This window comes from Enoplosus armatus, chromosome 12 (genome assembly GCF_043641665.1).
Source record: "Enoplosus armatus isolate fEnoArm2 chromosome 12, fEnoArm2.hap1, whole genome shotgun sequence".
NCBI lineage: Eukaryota > Metazoa > Chordata > Actinopteri > Centrarchiformes > Enoplosidae > Enoplosus > Enoplosus armatus.
Window position 1 is genome coordinate 374,696 of NC_092191.1, and position 23,881 is coordinate 398,576.

Sequence of the window (23,881 nt, forward strand, 5' to 3'; positions counted from 1 at the left end):
AGTGGATGGAAAGCCAAAACAGAAGTACAAAGATGCATTTTCATGTTTTTCATGAGATTGTTCTGCAGCGCTGAACGAGCAGACATGTGTGATGTTTCTGTTCAGTTCACCTGCGGAGTCCTGGAGTCATCCTGAGCTCCATCGTGGCTGGAACCTGCAGAGAAAACAAAAACTCACCTGATCGGCTCCAACAGGTACAACACGGCTGGAAACTTCAGTGGAGAATAAAGTGCTGGGAGATTATTACAAATATTCAGTCAGTTTGACTCATGTATATAGGACATCTTCTTTGTTTTCTACTTTTGGTTCATGTTCTACATTAACAGCCAGTCAACCTGCTGGCCTGTATGGTCAGCTCTATATTGTGTATTCTCTTACAAAATACCAAACTACAGAGAACACAGCAGGACAGAAAGGAAACAAAGTTTGATTGCGGGACGACAGCCAGTTCAGAAAATGCAGATAAAGAATGTCAAATAAACGGAAACCCATCTAACCATGTCAGCGATTACTTGTAAATATGTTGCAGACGGCATATAATAACTCATTCCATAACTTTTGTTATTATAGCTCAACTTTAACAATTCATCTGGAAACACGTTATGTTGGCTAATCAAATCCATCTCTCTGTCCAGCAGCTCCAAGACAAAAAGAGAGTACTCTTATTTTTCTTCATGAATGTTAAATGAATGCAAGTCTGCCAGTCAAATATAATTTGGTCAACAGATATCGTACAGAGCAACAATGATTTAAGAGTAAACTGCTGTAAAATGACAATATGGTGGGACTATAGTTACATATTTTTTCAGACAGTGGAAACTTTTTACAACTACTGACTCACACATATGTTCTGAAAAAGACAAACGTGAAATGTCCCGTGGGACAGGTGGAGCACTATTTCGGCTTTTACTTGTAAAAAAACTATTCTGATAATGTGTTTTACAAAATACGACTGACCTCACAATTTTCAAAAAATTTGCCTTTCATTAGCATTGGAAATGTTTACTGCAACACTTTGAGTCACATCGCCCAGCACTAACAGCAGTAATAAGACTTGACTGAACTTTTTAATTTTCAATCAAAAACAAATACAACGCAATATCATAAATGATGAAAGTGCTGATTATTGACCACTTCTATCTACATCACATTTACCTGCAGACGTAACAAATGTGTATCATTACAAATGTCTCCAAAAACATGAACATATCAACATTACAACATTTGTATTTCACCAGTATACGTTTTCTTAAAAATGATATCCATAACTGCAGGTTCTGACCTCTTGTTCATTAAGCTGAAAAGACTGAGAAGCAACAGCAGATCACTTGATGTCGAATTTATTGTTTCAAGATGGACAAACATGTTTTCCATGTATCACAGCTGCTCCTACACGGTAAGCTCCAACTGCAAAGACGACGAGATACTTTCTAGCTGGAATTTTATGAGCTTGAATAAAGTTGTTGCAGTTATTTGAATCAATGTGACTGCCTAGCTATCACTAGAAATAAAAGACAACATAAAAACAGCAGAAAGTAACTGATACACCTGAACTTTTCTCTAATTCACCTCCATCTCCCACTTCTCCAGAAAATCCTGCAGGTTCAGATTGAAAACATCGATGCCTTTGGGGGACAGATGGACGCCGTCGGCCCGATACAGACCCGTGTTTGCACCGCACCTGATGTTGTCGTGGGTCAGTGAGGTGCCGCCCAGCTCTGAGATGATGTTTTGGATCCTGCGATTCACCGTTGTTCGGACCAGATCAACTTCGTGGCTGTCAGCCGAGTGGCGCCACACCCTCCGAGGGAGGATGTTGGACCACACGAGGACACACTGAGGGAAGATGCTCCTCATGGAGGTCAGGTCCTTCTTGACGGAGGCCAGCAGGTCGGTGGGGCTGTCGGTGCTCAGGTCGTTGCCGCCCAGGTGCATGATGAGCACGTCCGGGTTGGGCCAGGTGACCTTGAGCTGGTGGAGTTGGGGCAGGAGCTGTGGCCACGTCATGCCCTGGATGCCCTTCCACCAGATGGCCACCTTGCTGGGGTCCATGCCCAGCTGCATACCTACCTCTGGAGACTTGGCCCGTGACTCCGCCCAGTACACCAGCGAATGACCACAAATCCAAACGTTCTTGGGCTCGCTGTTGATTGGCTTGCCTAGAAATTTTAACAGAATACATTTGTAAGTCACAAAGCCTTCAGAGAATCTTTTGCATGAATTGATCAAACTATCTCTCGCATTGCACTTCTAAACCTAGGACTGAACATTAATCCTCAGGCTGGTTTCACAAACATCTACTAGACTGGTCTGTAGACGCTAGACAGTATTTGTTTTTGCCCTTAGACTGTTATCAATGTGAGGTACACAGCATGGTTTTCTAGATCATCCACTGTGGGCAAAATCCAGAGATTCTGAAGGAAGATGAACTCCGACATCTATGAGGTGTAACTGTTGGGCTAAAGCCAGTTGATCTTTGTGAAACCAACCACAGATTTTTACAGGCTACAACTACCAATATCTACCAATATTTCTGAAAGTTAATTAAGTTCTATACTTTACAGTTTACCTGGTTCCGATATTGTCATAGCCTAAAAATGTACTAATGTAAAACCAAAAAACAACCTATTGGTCACAGAGAAATGTTTGTGGCACATGTATCTCTGTGAGTATTTAAGAACTTGCACCACATTCAGTTTAATTTCATGATTTTAATGATGGACGTGTCATTTAAGACAATTACATGCTGGTTTTTAAAACAATGAGAACATTCTAAGCCTGATCAATCAATGTAATTAAGAGATCAAAATGATCACCTACCTTCACCGTCAAGACAATAAATATTGCCATTCTGCAATGTACAACTTTTCTTTCATTTCAAACCCTTCTGCGTCACTTTAAAATAAAACTGCATTTATGATAAAACACTTAACATCACAGTAAAGATTTCAGTAGCTCTGACTCTTAGCTGTGTATTTACATCATCTGCCTAGCTAACGTATGCATGTCCCCATGTCAATGCTGTCTGTGTATAGAAACATAATATGCTACAAAAACGCCAACAAAGCAGTAAAAACCATTTGAATCCCGATAAGTAGTTTCATTAAAACCTCGTTAAAATTTCGTTATATTTGACAATACTTTAACTAACTTTTCTCCTATTCTGCCTTATAAGCTTCTTATGGTCTGAAGTTCAATCAGTCCAGTATTTCATTTAGAGAAAGGAAATGGAAAAGAATCTCAAAATTGTGTCCGAAAATGAATATGTTGTATGTTGATCACTGATTTAGAAATGATAACGTGGGTATTAATTATGAAATTGTAAAGAACCACTGAGTTGGGGAGGCTGGTGGATCGACTGATGGGTGTTTCAAAAGCTGATTAAATGGCCCATTCATCTGTAATATTTTAAAAATCATCTTCCATCCATTTTTAAAGGTAATTTGGGACATTTGTTTTCCATTTCTGTTCCCTCACTCCATACTGGACCTCATCTCCACTTCAGTCCAACCCAAACTGATCTAGACTGGTAGTCTGGTTGTCCGTGGCATGTGAACAAAAGTTACCTGAGCGGCATATTCAAAGGCAAAGATGAGACTTGCTGTGTGATCACAGTGGATTTAAATGCGAATAAGTGAGAGGAATGACAGATGTCCTACTGTTTGGGTGATGGAACTGCAAAGGTTAAGTGTTCAAACACCGCCTGACGCATGACAGTCTGTGTTAGTCCTGATTCAAAGACTGAAACAAAAGCAAAACAATTGACCAAAAACAGTTCTTGAGCCTGTCAATACGTCAAAAACCTGTTAGCATCATGTACTGCATTATATTACATTTAAACATGTTATGAACGAAAAAAGAACCTCAGATGTCTGCCTGTAGTGCCTGAATCCTTGACTCATATTCAAATCTAAGTCCCGATCTCACTGACTCATCTCGAAGCTTTAATATCAATAACCAACGGCTAAAGAGAATATCCGACTGGCGACCTCTAAACGATGGTATAAGCTCTCTAAGTTAGCTCCCTGAGCTAACGTTAGTCTCACAGACTTAAAGGAGAGGCTAGTTCACAGTCCGTGTCCTATTCATTAAGTTTTAAGTTAGCTTAAAAATACTGATGTGGTTAGGGTTAGGCTTATTTAGTGGGTAAATCTAGCCCTGCTGCTATGGGTTACATAAAAATGATGGTCAAGAATAATCACCATGATGATCAAAAATTGTGTCATATTCATTGATGTTAGTTATACAGTTACTTACCGTATGGATGACAGACTACCAGTAAGTCGTGTCTGAAATTGGTAAAGCTAACGATATCCAACTATCCCTTAAATTATCTCTCTACATTAGCTTCCTGAGCTAACGTAGATAGTTTCACGGACTGAAAGGAAAAGGGGGTTTGTAGCCTAAAATCCAAAAGGTCCAAATTCAGAGTTAATGAGATTAAGATACTGATGTAATTCACTTACTTAATAGACTAAGATAATTAGAAAGTAAACAAACAATTTAGCTTGGACAAGACACTACGTAATATTACTCAAACCATATTTTAAAAAAAAGATTGTGGAATATAATGTCATGGAATAATCACCTCAACGTTATACACATGACCCCTATAGTAAAACCTCTCTATGTTAGCTTTCTGAGCTAACGTCAGTTTCATTCTGAAAGGACAAGCTCACGGCTCAGAATACAAAAGGTCCCAATTCAAAGTTATTACCTGTAGAAGGTAGGTCATTTAAGTTGATATGTCTGTGATATAATTGGGCTAAACGTTTTTTAAAAATGGGACAAATTTAGCTTTGACACGATGTGACGTAACATTACTTAGCATATTCTTAACAATGACCATGACATTCAAAAGAAGCATTTAAGTATTTACTGCTTGCAGATATAGAGTTGACCACTTACTGTATTAATGACAGAGTGCTGATAAGTCACGTCTGACACTGTTAACGACATCTGACTGATGACCCCTACATGATGCTGTGAAAGCTCTCGACGTTAGCTTCCTGAGCTAACGTTAGTTTCACAGATTGGAAGGACAAAATGCACCAGCTAAAGCTGATAAAATCTGTCGGACAAAAATGAAAAACCTGCCTGCAATTCGGAAATGAACCCAATGATGTGGGAATGTCTTCAGACATCCCGTCCTTACCTCTGTGACTCAGTCATGACTTCGGTCACTCAACATTAATTCGATGATTCTTGCCTGGCCTTGCATAAATCAACTGTGACATAGACTTCAAACACTGAAGGGCTGAACTTGACTTGGACTTGAGATTTGGTTGCCAGACTACAACACTGCTTACAAATGTCATATACAATCAAGTAAAAGGATATCCTTAACTGCTGGCAAAACATTTTGGTGCCACCCATTTCAGATACAAAAGCTAGTGTGCAGTAGTGTAGTTAGTAGCTTTACATTCACACAGCTCACATAAGGAACTCTGCCTAAGAAATATGACATTTAATTTCAGTCAGTGGCATCACAACTCAGAGTCAGACACAACATGAAACAATCTGCCATGGTAAGAATTCGGTTTTAGCAGTGCTATCGATGATAAACCAGTGTATTGCCTGGCTGACCAACTGACTCATCCAAATAAATAATTTCAATGTGTGAAATACAAACTTCTCTAATTAGGAAGGCTTTGCATGGTCACAATTATGAGAAGTCTTCCTGGATCTTCTGTTAAAACGACTTCTGGATATCCAGAAAATACGGCTGAACTTCACCCAGTTTGATGCAAACAGAACTGAGCAAACTTGACTTACCCGTAACAGTTTTACTAGGACCTGGCTCAAAGACCACAGTCAAAAGTGCATTGTCCTTTATATTGGATATGGATATATTAGACGCCAAAATTCTGTCGATTATAAAAAATGAAACATCTGGAGAATCCCCAATAAACAACCCATATTAACTCAAAATAAAATGAACGTCTCAGTAAAACTCTCATAAAGGCTTTCATGAACATGGCTTGCATTTCTTCATGAATAAGATGTTAAAAACTATTAGTTTCCTGAATTTCACAGCCATATGAAATCAAGTGACATATCTATAAAGGGCAATGGCAAAGCCATTCCTACAATTCACATGAACCTGTATTTACCCCCTGAATTTTCTTTATGGTTTTGTTGGTCTTGGAAAGGCCCTTACATTTGCTCCTAACAATACAACCCTAGATGTTAACATCTAGGCAACTCTTACTAGACTGTCCTGGACTATTTAAGCCATGTCTGTAAAAGCCATCTTGACCTACAAGACTTACTGTGTCCCGGACCAGATGTGTTCTTCATGCAGTCAGCATCGAGCTGCACAAAAACATGATCTAAATGAAGTCTTGTATTGTTTGAGTGCATTTCATGTCTTTGTTGTAGCAGACAATGTCAGCTACGTAACCAATTGACAAGAGAGTGTCTAACCACTTTTAAGTAGGAATGAGTAGTACTACCAGAGTACTATATACTTTGTGCTACCGCTTAGTACTACAAACAGTAGTACAGACTGAGCCGTTAGTGGGGTTTGTCCTTTATCTTGGTCTTCGTCCTACAGTGTCATTCCTGGACAGCTGAAGCCAAGTTCTAGGTTTATTTAAACAACAGCATGTCGTTACAGGCTTCACGATCAATGAACACCAGATCAAATCCAAGTTTAGTAATGGCATTTCAAGCTAGCTGTGCTGCGTTTACACTCAGTGGTCACTGTACAAGTTCTTAGTGTCTGGTACTGTGCTGAGATTTCTATTGACAGAACATAATGCTTGAGAACATCCTTTGGCATCCTTCTCTTTAGCCGTAATGAAAGTATCCACTGGACTGTAGAGTTGATGACGCTTTGTTTTACATATGAATGGCCTCCTCAGTTCTAATGGCAAGCAGAAGTCCTTGTAGGGATCGCAGGCCTTCTTCTGAATGAGGATGTAATCATTATGTAGTGAAAGTAGTCCATAATAAAACCGATAGAAATATTGAGTATGAAGTCAATGGTCTCTACATAATCAAAGGTGCCCTATAGTTTTTGGGGACGACCCATCCCAAATGTAACAATATGACATATACAACAAAAAATTAATTCAGAGATTCATGTGCAAGAAAGTGGTTATATCAGCACACTAGCTGAAAATAAATCTACTGGAGCAGACGACATTTTCCAACTTTTAATAATCATATACCACTATGGCTTCATCTTTTTGTTCTTCACCGACACAAGTCAAAGCCAGAATTGTCTTCAGCTGCTGAACAAAATCCTCTTCAAGGTTCAATGAGTTGTGGCTCTGACATCATCTTTCTGATGTTCTGAGATTGAAGGTGTGCCTCTGAGTGACCACTGAGTGTAGCTGTATTTAAGCTGGAAATTATATACCCAAACCTAGCAAAACTACCTAGCTTGAAAAGTATCACTGCAACTACATGTCTAGCTAACTACAAGTGGTGGGCATCACACCTAAATCATTTTTTGGTACTGATCAAAACGTGTCTGTAGTATCAAGTACTGAAAGCTGTCAGGTACACAAGCTGGTATTGAATACTTGGTCAATTTTATAGTTTTGTTTACTTAACCTTTAGTCAAGTATCAAAAACTATACAGTGTTATACAGGTATCATTTACGGAAACTTGGATATTGTATTAGCACTGGCATTTAGACATTTCAAACAATACCTAAACTTACTAAATACATTATCATAATCTCATCTGACTATATAGTGCTTTCTGGACTCAAATGAGCTCCTTTAAAACCAGATACCAACGGAATCACCATATTAACAGGAAAAAGATGTTACTTTGTGGAGTTGAGATTGCAGTTGGCTTCTTTTCTTGATCGCTGGGACAAACCACTTGGCTCGGCTAATGTGTGTGGCAGAAGAGCGAATTACCTTTGTGGCTAGGTAACCTTAAAGACATGTTTATGGCTCCGTGTCACTTCCTACCTTGTGGACATCTATGGTGAGACTGCAAGATCACCTCGATGAAGAAGCATAAATCTAGCTTAGCACTAGACTGGTCTCCAGTAGATCCAGACAAAACTTAGTGATATTTCCATCATATCTTCTTAACATTTCTAACAGATCTCTGGAGATGTGGTTAATCAAGTATCTCTGACTTTCTTGCCAAAGTCTGGCTAACTGTCTGAAAGCAATCCATTTTAACCAGCTCAATGAACATGTCTAGTCAAAGGAAAACACGGTATTTATCTTCTGTCTTTAGCCCTAAAAGTCATTTAAACGGCATGCAGCTCTAAGATGTTAGCTTGAAAATGTATTTATGTATTTGAAGAACTAGCATGCCGAGAAATAACCTTACTGAAAGCTTAACTCTCAAATCCCTGTAATTCAAAGGTTGCTAGTTAAATTTAATATCTATGTAATTCAACACGTTCTGATACCTGGGGAGATCAATGTGCCGTCCTTGTTCTTCTCTCCTTTTCTGCGGGCTAGCATCTCCTTGTACTGCTGCTCCCTCTTTTCCAAAATCCTCTGGTTATACAAATCCAGCTGCAACATAAACACAAATCAAGTCATGGCTTTATCCTATACAGCTGAAACATGGCAATGTTCGAGAACCCTTCAATTTGTGTCACAAACCACACTCAGTGCAATAAACCATGTTTACTCTTCCCAAGTAAGAGAACTCTTAATTTTAATTCTTGAGTAACAGTATCTAACAGTACTTGTTTACTTTATCTTCACTTAAAGGTCACCTCCAGACATGTATTAAAACATATATTCAAATAGTCTGCTTGGAACAATAATGTGCGTCTAATATGTGTTTTTCTGCAAAAAAATAGTATAGTATAATTTACACATTAAAATCCTTAAAAATACCATTATCTATGGATATGCAAGTTTTGTTAATTTCTAAGGTTTTCCTGTTCGACATGAGATGAAAACATCCTTCTAGTGTCAAACTCTGCACATACATCATTCTGCACAGTGACGCTCAAACATCCAACTGTAGGAACAGTATTTTTGAATGGAGGGGAAAGTAAAAGAGTACAGTAGTGCCACTGCTGATCACACCTTCTCCTTCTGCTTGGTCTTTATTTCATCATCTGTCTCTGCTGAGGTCTGAGGACTGGAGGATGATGGAGACTCTGTGGGCAAACTGAACTGGACTGTTTTGACCAGTTTGGCAGGTGGCTGCACAGCTAGAGATTTCACCGTCTCAATGACCTTCAGGCATCTGGCCACTGTCGTAGAGATGGTTGAGTGGTCATCGCGTGTAGGACTTGATGTTGCCGGTGTTGATGATGGTGGTGTTGGTGTTACTGCAGCAGTGGTTAAAGACTGTGTAGGACTGGAAGGGTTAAATGGTGGAGCTGCAGGAGGCTGGCCAATAAAAGGAAAGACTGCATGATTGGACGGTGGAGTGAAAGGAGGTTGTCCGGGAGGGCGCCGAGGAGGAGGTCCAGGAGGGGGTCCTGGAGGAGGCTGCCCAGGACGCCGTGGAGGAGGTCCAGGAGGAGGTCCAGGGGGTGGTCCCGCAGTAGGTCCAAACCTCTGGGGTGGTGGACCAGCTGGAGTGCCCATGCTGGGGGTTTTGGAACTCTGTGCTGGGGGAATCTGGGTAGTGACACCAAGGGACCAGTTGATTGGTGAGGGTGGATGTTGGTAGTGAGTAGGCCCAGGCCCAGGGGGAGGTTTCGCAGGTGGAGTGGTGGAGGGTGTGCTCCCCATTGTCTTGGTAAGACTCTGCAGCTGTTGCGCCTTCTTTAGTGCCTCCAACTCCTGCTGGTCCAGGAATCCTTCATACTCAGAGACAGCTTTATGTCTGCTGAGCGGCTCCAAACTGGAGGACCTGGCAGGGGATTGGGAATGGATGTGATCCGATTCAACAGAACCAGTTCTACTTGTTCGCAGTTCTTCCCTTGGGGATGACGAAGTCTCTCTTTCTATGGATGAGGACTTTGGGCTATAGTTTTTCTCTTGGGCTCGACTTGCCAGTTTGGACACATCTCCTGTACTCAGCTTCAGGCCAATTGTACGGAGTAAACTCTGTATCTTGTCGTAGGGTTCTGTCTTGCTCTTTGGTTCGTCGTTCATTCTCTCTACTGAGGACCGTTTAGGGCTTAGTTGTTTTTTTTCCCCTTCTAGAGCTAGACTGCTGGTGGGTTGCTCTTGAGCCAATCCCACAATCCGAGAGAAACCTCTGCCATCTTGAAGTGCCCGCTCATGAGGCAGAAGGTCATCATTCACATAAACCGGTTCTGATACTTTTTCAGCATCCACCTTTTTATTAAGCATATCAAGGAAGCGATCAAGTGGTGGTTTCTCAGCTGGAGGTGACTGGCGTGGTGTTGTGTTCTTCAGTTTGGGAGAGGGGCTTCTAGGAGGCGGTTCTGTGGGAGAAGGAGGTCTGAAAGGTGGTTGGGAAGATGAAGTGGCAACAGGATGTGTCAAGGGAGGTTGGGTGGAGGGAACAGGAACTTGGCCAGACTGAGAAGGTGGTGAGGGACCATGGGGTTCTGGAGACTGGCTGCGTTTGACAGGGTGATACAGATCATTGTATGGTCGGTCTGCACATGCTGGGTCATAGTAGCGATCTTCATAGGGTTCATCATAAACATCATAGCGATCAGTGTAACGCTGGCTGGCAGACGCAGGGCCAACATAGGGAGCTTCACCATAGAGACGATTTTCATAAGGGTGGTCACCGTAGGGACGGTCACCAAAAGGGCGATCAGCGTAGGGACGGCTGGTGTACGGATCACCATAGCGGTCACTGTACCGCCGATCTTGGTAAGGACTGTATTGCCTGTCATAATAAGGATCGTCATAGGGTTGAGGAGGACGATGATGGTACTCGGGTCCCTCCGGTCGTTTCTTCAGGATAGAACGGACTGGTTTGTACTCAGTGAGTGGGATGGCAATCCTGCCATGGTCATAGTCTATGCAGGTCCCATGTCCAGGGTCCAGTCCCCTGGGGTCCACCAGTGACTTTTTGTAGGCAATCATCTCGTTCAGCTCCTCCAGCTCCCGCTTCTTCCTTGCCAGCTCGTCGTCCATTACTCCGACACGTCTGGGAGGGGGGCTCAACTCCCTCCTCCTCTTGTGACTTTCTTCGAGCTCTCTGCTGGTTTTGCTCCTCTTCTTCACAGCCCTGTCCTTGCTTCTCTCCCTGCTCCTGCTGCGGCTCCTGCTGGAGCTCTTGCTTTGGCTTTGGCTGCGACTTCTGCTGCGGCTCTTAGTGGGACTTTTGGTGCGCTTGTGTGACCTCTCTCTGCTTCGGCTTCGCCTATACCTGCTGCTTTTGTGGTCACGGTCAACGCTGGTGCTGCATCTCCTTTTGATGATACGTCCAAACTGGTCTCTGGGTGGACTCTTGCTCCTACTTTTGCTCCTACTCCTGTCCTTGCTCCTACTTCTGCTGTGGCCATATCTACGTCGAGTGGCAATGTAATCCCTTCTGCCAATGCTGGTCTTGCTGTCCTGTGTTCTAAGATTTTTCACCACCGCCTTCAGCTTGTGTGTCTCTGGTTTTTCTTTCCTGAAATGTCAGATGGAAGTAAGACATGTCACAGACAGGTTTTGCTTAAAAGAATAACTTTACAAAATTTATATTACTATACATATATACCCTGTTTAGATAGTAAAATAGGCCATTTAGTCAGGTTACATATTACCTAGTGGTTTACCTCTTTATATGTAAATATAATTAGGTAAACATTTGGATTATATGAGAACAAGAACTTTCTTGAAACCTATAGACCATCCCTATTTGTCCACGGCATTCTTTTATGGACACCTGATTGTGTTCCAATATATCAAAAATAAATAAACCCCTTACTCATTGTCTTCTGCAGCTTTTGTCAGCTTAATGGTCATCTACCAATGGAGACAAACACATTGGACAAAGTTAGAAAAAGAATGATCTCTGCCAACATGTGGTGATAAAAACATTCATTCACATATCATTTGTTCAATGAACACAGACCTGGTAACAGAAACTGGTAAATTAATTTAGGTCATAGTGATACTATAAAAGCAATGTACAGCTTTGCATTAGACCCTAAAATCATTCTATAATATATATTATCCCTTACTGAAATTACATGGTACTGTAGTACAAATATGTTGCACATAAATGGCAACAAGCAAAAGAAACGGATCACAGCTTTTATATTGTTTGTTACTGTTCTTTGTTGAGTCCAGATAGACTATAAAAATGAATTAACAACAAAAACAGAAGAGTTAGCTCTTCCTTTCTTCTCACATCATAACTATACAAGTATAAATCCAGTCCTCCTTACCTTTCCTTTGTTTGCCCCGACACCGCCCAATTTCCGAACGGGGAGGAAAACACTCTCGGTGAAACGTTTTATCCTGATGGCCTGGTTCCCCCCCTCTGCAGTTTCATGCTTGGAGAAACAATAATAGAAATGTTTTTACTCAGAAATGTTCAAGATAAAATACATTATACAAACCAGGACACTTGATTTCTATAACCGGTATTTTAGTGTAACGAACGTTCTACGTCCTCTGGAATGATTATTCTGAGGACTGGGCGGAGCGCTTGCTTGCTGCTGTAACAAAGAGTGTCTAAGTCCTGTTCACTTTTAAAGATTTCTAAATAGACAGAATGGAAAATAAGAGCAGCTTCATGGTGAACATAGTTGTTGAGCTAGTACAAAAGAGAAAGTGGTTTATTTCTTCATGAGAAGAAGTTAGGAAGTAAACACTATATTTAACCATATTCCAAGTTAGAAGATGCTTCTTACCTGACGTTAAAATATCATTTGGTAAAATAGGAAGAATTTGATGCAGAACCTTTAATGATGATGAAAAGAGATGAGTAAAACAAAATCCTCATATTAGTGGTTGATCATGGTTCTGACCATAGACTGTATAACAGAAGTAGCCACCGTGACGCCCCCCCATTGGTTTGTGGACTAACATTTCGAGTTTGGCATTTTGACCGTCACCATCTTGTTTTTTTGGAGCCAGACGTGACCATATTTGGACGAGAGGGTGGAGCTGGGGATCTGAGAACCTGAGGACACTATGCAGGCCTACCTGTACCTGCAACCTGACTGCACCTGGCTACGCCATGAGAAGTAACTGCTAACAAAGTTAGCTTGTAAATGTACTTACCGGAAAAAAACAGCGACTCCGAGAGTGTCTTTTAGTACAACCGAACCCCCTGTATCCTGTTTGACAGGTCGCCGTGGTAGCGATAAGGAGGTAATTTACTGTTTACTGTGGTAATAAATCAAGTGAGAAGTCAGGTCATTTTCTCTTATTTCTATACAATCAGACTTCTTTTTGCAACTGATGGAGTCACCCCCTGCTGGCCATTAGAAAGAATGCAGGTTTACGGCACTTCAGCACGAGCTTCACTTTTCAGACCCGTAGGTTGGTGCCTGGTTCAGACTCACCTGCAGCAACAAGCTCCGGCTTGTTGTCCTGAGGTAATATGACTTTCTGCAGGATTTATTTTTTTAATCCTAAACCTCAGCCATCAGAACTGTGTCTACTTGAAAAGGACGAAGAGGATAAAAAGGATGAGGAGGACTCACCGGGACGACGCTGAACTCGACCTTCTCATTCAGCTCCAGTCTCTTCTTCTCGATCACCTCTGACATGTGGAAGTACAGTTGAGGGTTCTGAGTGCACTTGATGAGCCCAGAGTCGTCCGAGAACTCAATCACGATGCCCTGGTCAGAAAACACATCAAACTATTAAACACACATCACAGGGTTTGGTTGGTTTTCCGATTCACATCCAGTCCTTCTTTGGTTTTAAATTCTAGCTCAACAGCTGCTCTGACTGAAACTCTGGAAACCAAACTAATAATAATAATAAATAATAATAATGCGAGGAGATGGTCGTTTAGAAGTCTTACATGACGTCGTTGTTCGATGGACTCCTCAAAGGAGTCGGGTAGGATTTCCACATAGGTCGCTCGTTCCTCTTTAGTTTCCCGATGGGTGGCTATGTTGAAACGCACCTTCGCAGATCAGACGTCAGACATTTAACATCAAGATGTAAAGAAACAAACTCCAGTTTCCTGAAGCTGCTGCAGAACAGCGAAGGCAACAAAGCTGAACTTAACTTTAAATACAAACATACATACTCGGCATGTATTTTAATTTGTATAAATGGTAAATACCCCCCCCCCCCATTAGTCTAATTATGTCTCACTTCTTGGTTTCTTCACCACCTCCTCCTCCTCCTCCTCCTCCTCCTCCTCCTCTCACCTTGTCTCCATCCAGCATGGTGGCACCAGTGAGCAGGTCGTTGGGACCGAACAGAAGCTGTTTCTGTTGACCGTTGATGGTCATCACCAGTCGACCTATCTCTGGGTCTGGTTTGGTTCTGCCCCCATCTGCAGCCAACTGATCCTTCTTCACTTCCCCCTCATCATCCTTTTTTAACTCCGTCTTTCCCTCTTCTCCTCCCTCTCCTTCAGGTTTTCCTTCCGCCTCTTCTTTCTCATCTTCATCCATTTTCTCCACTTTAATTTTGACCTGCCAGAGAAAAAAACATATTTAATTATCATTTAGATTTCTGCAGGCCTGGAAAATATAATATCACAAACTCTAGAACTTCTCCAGGATTTTCAAGACTTTTGCTGTATTTTTTTGTACCTGTCCAAGGAGCATTTGTCCTCCCTCAGCACCTCCTGGCTCCCCCTTCATCTCCTTCTTGATCTCCTTACGTGGATTTTTGGAAATGGCTCTGAGGACAGTGCCCTCGAATCGCTCCTTGCTGATGTCGTCCAGCGAGTCGGGATCTCTTATTTTGAAGCCGAGTGGCGTCCACTGCAGCACGACAGGAAGACAGGCGACAGGAGGACAGACGACAGGAGGACAGACGACAGGAGGACGGACGACAGGAGGACAGGCGACAGGAGGCAGGAGGACAGACGACAGGAAGACATGAAGACAGACCACAGGAAAAAGTCAGAAACAGTTCTTTAGCTACTTCAATGTAAATAAAGTTTTCAATTAGAGTTTTGTTATTAAATCTTTAGGTTCGAGGTAATAAGAAAGCTTGAATTTGTAAATACGAAGTCAAAAACTAAATTCAATTCTAAACTGAACTAATTCAAACATGTAACCAAATTAAACCTCAAACTAAACTTAACAGAAACATTTGTTTGGGCGACATGAACTAAAATAAATAAAGATAAATAAAGAACTTGATTTTACACACAAACTTTAGTTCATGTCACTGAAACTTTGTAAAAAATAAATAAATATATATATATACACAGCGGGGGAAATAAGTATTGAACGCATCAACATTTTTCTCAGTAAATATATTTCTGATGGGGCTATTGACATGAAATTTTCACCAGATGTCGGTAACAACCCAAGTAATCCACACATACAAAGAAATCAAAACATATATGTCCATAAATTAAGTTATGTGTAATAAAGTGGAATGACACGGGGAATAAATATTGAACACAAGGAGGTGCAAAAAGGCATGGGAAGCCAAGAAACCAGCTGAAATCTGTCAGTATTTAGGAAGCAGTCCTGCCCCCATCAGTGCAAATAAAAATTAATATCACAACATTTGAAGCCTATGAAATACTGGGAGAATATAATCTGGTCAGATGAGAGCAAAACTGAACTCTTTGGATGTCATAGCACACACCATGTTTGGAGGAGAAATGGCACTGCACATCACCCTAAAAACACCATACCAACAGTAAAGTTTGGAGGTGGGAACATCATGGTGTGGGGCTGTTTATCAGCATATGGTACTGGCAGACTTCATATAATTGAAGGGAGGATGAATGGAGAAATGTACCGAGACATTCTTGATAAGAGTCTGCTGCCATCTACCAGGATGCTGAAGATGAAACGAGGGTGGACATTTCAGCAAGACAATGATCCCAAACACACAGCCGAGGAAACTCTCAACTGGTTTCAGAGAAAGAAAATAAATCTGCTAGAATGGCCCAGTCAGTCACCCGACTTGAATCCAATTGAAAATCTATGGAAAGAACTGAAGATCAGAATTCATAGAAGAGGCCCCTGCAACCTTCAAGACTTTAAGACAGTTTGTGTGGAAGAATGGGCAAAAATCACACCTGAGCAATGCATGCCACTAGTTCCTTCATACAGGAGGCGTCTTGAAGCTGTCATTACCAACAAAGGCTTTTCTACTAAGTATTAAATACATTTCAGCAAGCGTGTTCAATACTTTTTCCCTGTGTCATTCCACTTTATTACACATAACTTCATTTATGGACTTATTTGTTTTGATTTCTTTGTATGTGTGGATTACTTGGGTTGTTACCGACATCTGGTGAAAATTTCAACAGCCCCATCAGAAATATATTTACTGAGAAAAATGTTGACGGGTTCAATACTTATTTCCCCCGCTGTATATATAATAAATCTCGTTTCATCGTCTGTTTCTCACTTTGCATTTGGCTGCTGCCAGCGCCGCCGCCACCTCGTCCTTCTTCTTCTTCTCTGCCTCTTTCTCTCGCTCCTCCTCCTCCCTCCTCTTCCTCTCCTCCTGCTCTTGTTTCCTCCTCTCCTCCTGCTCCCGTTTCTTCCTCTTCTCCTCCTCCTCCCGTCTTTTCTGCTCCTCCAGGATTTTGTCCTCAACCCTCTTTGTCCTCATAAGCCTGATCGCTCTCTTTTCCGATTTCACCTGCAGGAACAAAACGGTGGCGTCAGGATACGAAACGTATTCACTTCCTGTCCAGCAGGTGTCGGCCTGGTCTCTGTCAGACTCACCGTGGCCACCGTGAACTCCACCTCCTTGTGGATGTCTGTGGTGTTGAACTCGGTGTCGCTGAAGTTCTCACAGACGTCGAAGGGAAGCTCGCCGTGCTCCTCAGAGTTCACGATGCCTTGTTCAGCCCCCAGACAGGTGATGATGCCCTGAAAGACAGAAGACATGAAGTGACTATCAAAACAGCTGGCCAGCGGTCAGGGGGTCCTGGGCCAAAGCCTCTGTTGGAAGCAAAGTCAGTCAAACAACTACAAGAGTAGTCTCAAACCACCACAAAGAGATGCATGAAGTAGTATCAGTACTTGTATCAGTACTGCAGGTCGGTGCTGTGTAGTATTGTGGCTGTTTTTACTCCATGTGTTCTTGTTAGGTGCTTTTTGTCGGGATAATTTATCAATCAAAAGTCAGTTCATTAACTATGCAGCACTTCTTCACTTCAAGTCTGATTTACGGACTCCAGTCAGTGAGAAACTCAACACCATCAGGCCCAAAACAACAGAAACACTGTGTGTGTGTGTGTGTGTGTGTGTGTGTGTGTGTGTGTGTGTTTTAACGGGTGTGTGTTACCAGCTCTCGCTGCTCTTTGGTGTAGCTGAAGGTGAAGGGGATTTTGGGTTTGATGTTGGCCGCTCTCCTCTTCCTGGTCACCATGTCGACCAGCAGGTTGATTAATACGTGGTCGTTCTTCAGCAGCGTGACGCCGCAGTCCCGGTGGTCGAAGGTCACGTTGGTCCTGATGGGGCCGATGTTGGCGTGGATCTGACCCGGGTAACCCTGCATGATGGGCTACAGAGAGAGCAGGGTCAGGACAGGAGGCAGCGACGCAGACGCCATGTTCTACACAGCAAAGTGTTTCTTCACAAGAATCAGTTTCCATTGAAAACCAGTTCCAAACCGTCTGATTACCAAGTGCCAGTTCCAGCTCCAAACCAGCCAATTAAATTATGCTACTGGATGCGGACCAGCTGGCTCTTTTTGTTTATGTTAGCAAAATATTAATCTTACCCCGCCATCTTAACACTTAACTAACCGGGTCACTGACGAGCGGTGTTACTCGCGTGGCGTCTCGCTCACCGTGGGCTCGATGATTGGCTGGCTGACGATGCCCTCGTACAGTTCCGGGTCCAGCTTCATGTTGGGCCCCGGCTCCACCTTGATGTTGGCCTTCACTTTGAGCGAGCTGGAGTCTTCGTCACTGTCGCCGTCTGTGTTTAGGTTGGCGGCCTCCTTGTTGGCGGCGGCAGCAGCAGCGGTGGCAGCGCAGAGCGTCAGGAGGAGGGGCTCCTTCACTCGCCGGATCCTGATCGCCCGCTTCCCCACTCTCAGCTGAGACAAAACAGGAAGAATTTAGTGTTTTAGAACAAACTCCACAGCTGGAATTCAGTCAAAACTGTAACAGGAAGTGAAGACTATAAAATAGTCGAAGGAGGTTAGATTAAGCCCCGCCCCTGAGCTGCGGCGGTGGGCGGAGTCCTCACCGTGACGACGGTGAACTCAACCTCCTCGTTAATGTCCTCGGCGGTGAACTCGACATCACTGAAGTTCTCTTTGGCGTCGAAGGTAAGCTCACCGTGTTCAGTCGACTTGATGACACCTTCGTCGTCTTTCAGGCTGATGATGATGCCCTGTGGCCAACGAATGAAAACAACGTCCAGATTTAAAAGACAAAGGTTGTAATGACGGACAAAGAAGAAAACATGATTCTAGAAAACTGATCCTTAAACATCCGAGACATTCTGAACAAACTGATTTCGTTCTACAGAAATACATTTTAACATACTTCATCAGCAACAACTGTCTCCTCTTGATCCTACAGAGCTGTTACAGAGTGGAGCGTCTGTCTCCAACTGATGATCTTTGATCACTACAAAGATCACTACACCGGCTTCATTCTGGAGTTTATTTTCCTCCCGCTGATGAAGACTCCAGAATGTTTTGTTAATGAATTTTGAACTCTAATCCCACATGAAGCATCGTAGCTCAAGCTCATTACGGCTTCTTCATTTATCTGTTCAAAAGGACCTGCGTTCAAATGTTTTCACATTTCATTCTGGGCATCAATCAGATTTCACAGAAGAACTTTAACCTGCTTTTAAAACTGTCAGCTAGAGACCTGTAGAACTCTTGTACTGCATGACAGAGTATTAAAAAGGTTTAGCTTACAATATTAATATTATATATTGTGACATTATCATGACGATAAAGTAAGTGCAGTTAATAGTCATGAAGAGAGTCATCGTGCAGTTAAGTTTCTCTGGTAGTTTAAGTTGGGGATGAGGGAGCAGCTCTGACCGTCTCCCTGGCCTCCTTGGTGTGGTCGAAGGTCGCAGGGATTTTGGGTTTGATGTTGGTGGCTCTCCTCTTCTCGGTGACGATGTCGGTCAGCAGGTTGATGAGCACCTGGTCATTCTTCAGCAGCGTCACCGTGCTGTCCTTCCTGTCGAACGTCAGGTTGGTCCTCAGCGGCCCGATGTCCACGTGAACTTGACCCGGGTACTGACGCTCGCCGGGCTGCGGACCAACAAAACCAACAGGGTCAATGGCAGGGAACAGGAAGGTGGACGAGGTCGACGGGTTAAAATCTTTAGTCTGAACTGACCTGAGGCTCCGTGATTGGCTGACTGACCACCGCCTCGTAGATCTCTATGTCCACGTTCTCGGTTCCGCCGGGAGCCACTTTCACATCTGTCGCTATCAGACTGTTCTGCTTTGAAACACAAACAACAATCAGATTACAACCTGATCTGTTACACAGAAACACCATCACAACAACTAAAACCAGGCTGATCCAGCAGGAACCAACATGAGATCAACTTGATCTGCTTTATATCAAATGATGTCTTTGGAGTTAGAGAATCCTTTCTGGGCGCCTTACCTTCTCCTTGCAGGCCGTGAAGTGAACTCTGACCCCGGGCGTCATGGCTTTGGGGTTTCCAAAGAAGGCGGCAAAGCTGAAGGTGAATTTCTCCAGATCTTCTCTCTCGATGTAGCCGAAGGTCGGCTGAGGATCAGAGACAGAACATTGATTATTGACAAAATCTAGACCAAACATACAGGATTTTTTCTGCTTGTCCAGAGAGGACATCAGTCATGAGATGGGCCCTGTTGGAGTCTAACATACACTGTAGCACATAGGGGCCCAGGAACCACGTCAGGGACTCAGGAACTTTAACTGGGTTTTGACCTACGCAACCAGGGACTAAATTTAGGATCCCAAACAGTCCCTGCTCAGGGTGTAGCACTCAAGAACTATCAGTGCTGGTGGAACACAACAAGTTCAACATATCAACTTAAAGGGTGAAAATATTTCAAAGTTGTGTTCACAACTTGTTTCTGCCAACAAGTGGACAGAAACATCAATTAAAAGGTTTAATATGTAACATTTACACATTAAAATGTTGAAAACCCACTAGACCACTATGTTCAATATCATCAATGTTCAAACTCAGAGAAAATCGGCAATATTATTCAAGGTGCGTTTCATTTGGTCACCTGTCTGTGGCCTCATATCTCCTCCCTTGACCTAATTTATTGATGACATTTCAATATCGATCTAGCCTTCTACGAAATGCTGCTATGACCAGTGGCTCATGTTAGCCACCAAGCTAATGCGCATGCTAACATTATAACGTTGCAACATTCAACTCGCTCAAGTTACTTTAGTCTGATTGTTTTGACCACAGATAACAGCGCTGGGCTACCCCACCGCTGACTTCACCACATAACGTTAGCTACAGTAGTCCACTCAGCTAATGGTAAGTTAGCATGTTAGTGTTACATTAGCTAAGGTTAACTTGCGTCTATTTCATCAGAATGAAATGACATAACGTGAATAAAACTGTGAACATGATTTCTGAGTCACGTCAGATGGTCGTTGTTTAACAATAAAGACAACAATTCCCATGATCCCACGCTGCTTCACAACTTCATCAAACTACGTCTTCTGTTGTTGTTTTGATTGAGAGACCCCTAGTGGCAGAAAAAATCTGACTGATGAATAATCAGAGAGAAACGCAGCGGTGGCTCACAGTGCAGAGAGCACACCACGTATTATTACCCCTCTCTCTCTTTCTGGTCTGTCTATACTGTCGCTGTCGAATAAAGCAGAAATTAACCATCTGAATTTAAGACATTTCAGGGCCTGATAGTTACTAAATTAAGGAGCTGCAGAGACGTCGATTTCCATTTACGACATCCTGCAAACAAAGTGGCCACAAGAAGAAGCCTTCAGTGCTATTTTCAAATTAAAAGAATTGTTGCTGATCGTAATTCTACAACATCCAACACTTACTCCTTATTTTGAAGTGGTAAAAATCACCCTTGACCTGAGATCAAATAGTACGAACAACATGTGATCTGCTGACATCATCAGTCACATGACAGCGTGTGTTCTTACCCCGACGAATGAGATGATGCCTGTCGACCTGCCTGGAGGAGGCCTGAGGACGGACACACAGACAGACAGACAGCAGACCACAGTCTGTCTCAACAGGTACAACACCACAGAAGAAGACACACAGGAAATCCTGCCGAGGCAGAAGCTACAGGAAGTGACATCACACTCTGTGACAAGGTTAATTCACACGTTTACAACTAAACAGGAACTCTGGTTGTTTATTTGGTTGTTAAAGTCACAGCAGACACGTTAATCAATAAGTAATCAATATATTTGACATGAGAGGGGTCACAAACCTGCCCATAATGGACTTACTTATCAAATGTGCGCTTTCCCAGCAGGCCGAGAGCTTTGGCGGCCTTTACAGGGTCCAGTTTAGGTTTAGGTTTAGGTTTTGGGGCAGCAGCAGGGTCAGCCACAAGTGTTGTAGTGACAGCGGGCTCCTCGATGGGTTTCTTAGTTTCCCCCGAAGTCGACTCAGAGGCCGGAGCCGAAATCAACGCTTTAATCTGAAAGAAACAGAAAAACTGCTGCTGAAGACCTGATCCATCCTGACCCTACTGAAGACCTGACCCAACCTGATCTTACTGAAGACCTGATCCAACCTGACCCTACTGAAGACCTGACCCAACCTGATCTTACTGAAGACCTGATCCAGCCTGACCCTACAGAAGACCTAAGCCATCCTGACCCTACTGAAGACCTGATCCATCCTGACCCAACTGAAGACCTGATCCTATTGAAGACCTGATCCAGCCTGACCCTACTGAAGACCTCACTGGTTCAGAGAGGATGGACTGCAGCTGAAACTGTTGGGTCAATGAGTTGATTAGTTGATCAACAGAAAATGATCAATGATCACTGGTTTCAGCTTCTCAGGTGTGACTGGTTCTGTTCGTCTCTTTGGGTTTGGACTGTTGGGCAGACAGATACTGATGTGGTCACCATGTCCGTGTCTGTAACCTGATGGACTCTCTCTGTAACCTGGTGGACCGTGTCTGTGACCTGGTGGACCGTGTCTGTAACCTGGTGGACCGTGTCTGTAACCTGGTGGACTGAGTCTGTAACCTGGTCTCTACTCACCCACTCAGGCTGATCTGGCGGCGGGTTGGGCATCGGCTCCTCTACAATAGTCTGAACACACAGAGAAGAAAGTTTCAGTGACACTAAACTCTACAGACCATTAGGGTGTGTTAGCACGACAGACCGAACCAATCAATAATCAGTAACAAGACAAAGAATCAATAAAAGATGCACAAAACAACATGGAGTAAAAGGAGAGAAGTGAGAACCAGTGGAGGACACTGCTGAGCTGCTCACCTCTCCTGTCCAGCCGGGAGGAGGGTAGGCCGGGAACCCCAACGGGGGGACGCAGGCTGGAGGGGGGATAGGAGGTATGGGCATCGGTACGTAGGCTGCGGGGTCCGGAGGAGGAATCCCAGGAGGAGGAATCCCAACAGGAGGGGGAACAGGTGGTAACGTTACAGGTCCAGGTGGACCAGGCTCGGGACCCCACGGATCAGGGAGACCTTCCGGACCCCAGCCAGGGGGTCCCCAGCCTTCGCGGGGTGGTCTCCAGTCATCAGGGTGAAGTCTCCAGTCGTCGGGGTGAGGAGGTCTCATGTCGTCGGGGTGAGAAGGTCTCCAGTCGTCGGGGTGAGGAGGTCTCCAGTCGTCGGGGTGAGGAGGTCTCCAGTCGTCAGGATGACGACCCCAGTCTGGAGGAGGCAGCCAGTCGTCGGGATGAGGCCCCCAGCCCGGTGGCGGTGGTCCTCTTGGTCCCCAGTCGGGCGGCGGAGGCCCTCTCGGGCCCCATCCTCCAGGCGGTGGTGGCCCCCATCCTCCAGGCGGTGGGGGGCCCCACCCTCCAGGCGGCGGTGGCGGCGGCCCCCATTCTTCGGGCGGCGGTGGCCATCCATCAGGCGGCGGAGGGCCCCAGCCTCCGGGCGGAGGAGGACCCCAACCCGGTGGACCCATGTCGAATGGAAGTCTGTCTTCGCCCGGCGGTCCGATGGGGGGTCGGCTCCGCGTCGGTCCCTGTCCTCGTCCCATTTTGTCACCGACACAGAGCTAACGTTAGCTATCTGAGCTAGCTGCCGAGTTAACAGGCTAATGACGGTGAACGCTACAAGCACGCGACTACGTTAGTGTCCGTATCAGAGCGTCACGAGCCGAGGAATATGTTTCATCAGTCCGAAGTGAAAGTCCGGACACCGAAGAGTCTTCTTCTTCTTCTTCTTCTTCTTCTTCTCCTTCTTCTTCTTCTTCTTCTTCTGGCGATTTAAATGGCGGCCGCCAAACCAGTTTTGGCTTCTTTACCGCCTCCAGCTGCCCGGAGGATTTAACGGCAACATCTTCAACTCTCTTCATCAAAGATCAAATGTAGAAATGAAAGCATTCATTATGTTTGACACAAACAAAGACAAGATGAACGATCTATTTTAAATATTCCACTATGAAAGAACAATCCCTTAAATGATCATTTATTAATTCTTCCTGTACCAAACAATCATCATCTAAATCACTGGTGGTTCTGGTGGTTTTAGATTTTTGTTTTCTGGTGTGAGTGTGGGGGTGGAGGGAACCTCATATTACATTGGTGTTAATGGTGTTGGTGGCGTTGGGGACCTCACATTATAATGCAGATGCTCATTTCGACGCTGGACAGATTGACTCTGATGATGCTCTCTGGATGGAGAGAAACCACCAGAGGTCAGCGGGAACACACTGAAGTGAGGCCTTCAGGCGGCCTGGGAGGATTTGATCTCCATGAAGCATTAAATGAAC

At 43.8% G+C, this 23,881-nt stretch overlaps 1 protein-coding gene across 1 annotated transcript; it reads right to left on the reverse strand.

Moving 5' to 3' along the window:
- Positions 1 to 1,324: 1,324 nt before the first annotated feature.
- On the reverse strand, positions 1,325 to 14,347 carry LOC139294548 (serine/arginine repetitive matrix protein 1). The gene is made up of 8 exons (XM_070916464.1): positions 14,199 to 14,347; positions 13,844 to 13,948; positions 13,518 to 13,655; positions 12,252 to 12,359; positions 11,789 to 11,826; positions 9,022 to 11,488; positions 8,388 to 8,496; positions 1,325 to 2,159 (listed from the first exon to the last, which is right to left on the reverse strand). The coding sequence occupies exons 1-8, from the start codon at positions 14,280 to 14,282 to the stop codon at positions 1,561 to 1,563; spliced, it is 3,648 nt and encodes a 1,215-aa protein (XP_070772565.1). The 5' UTR covers positions 14,283 to 14,347; the 3' UTR covers positions 1,325 to 1,560.
- Between the last annotated feature and the right edge of the window lie 9,534 nt (positions 14,348 to 23,881).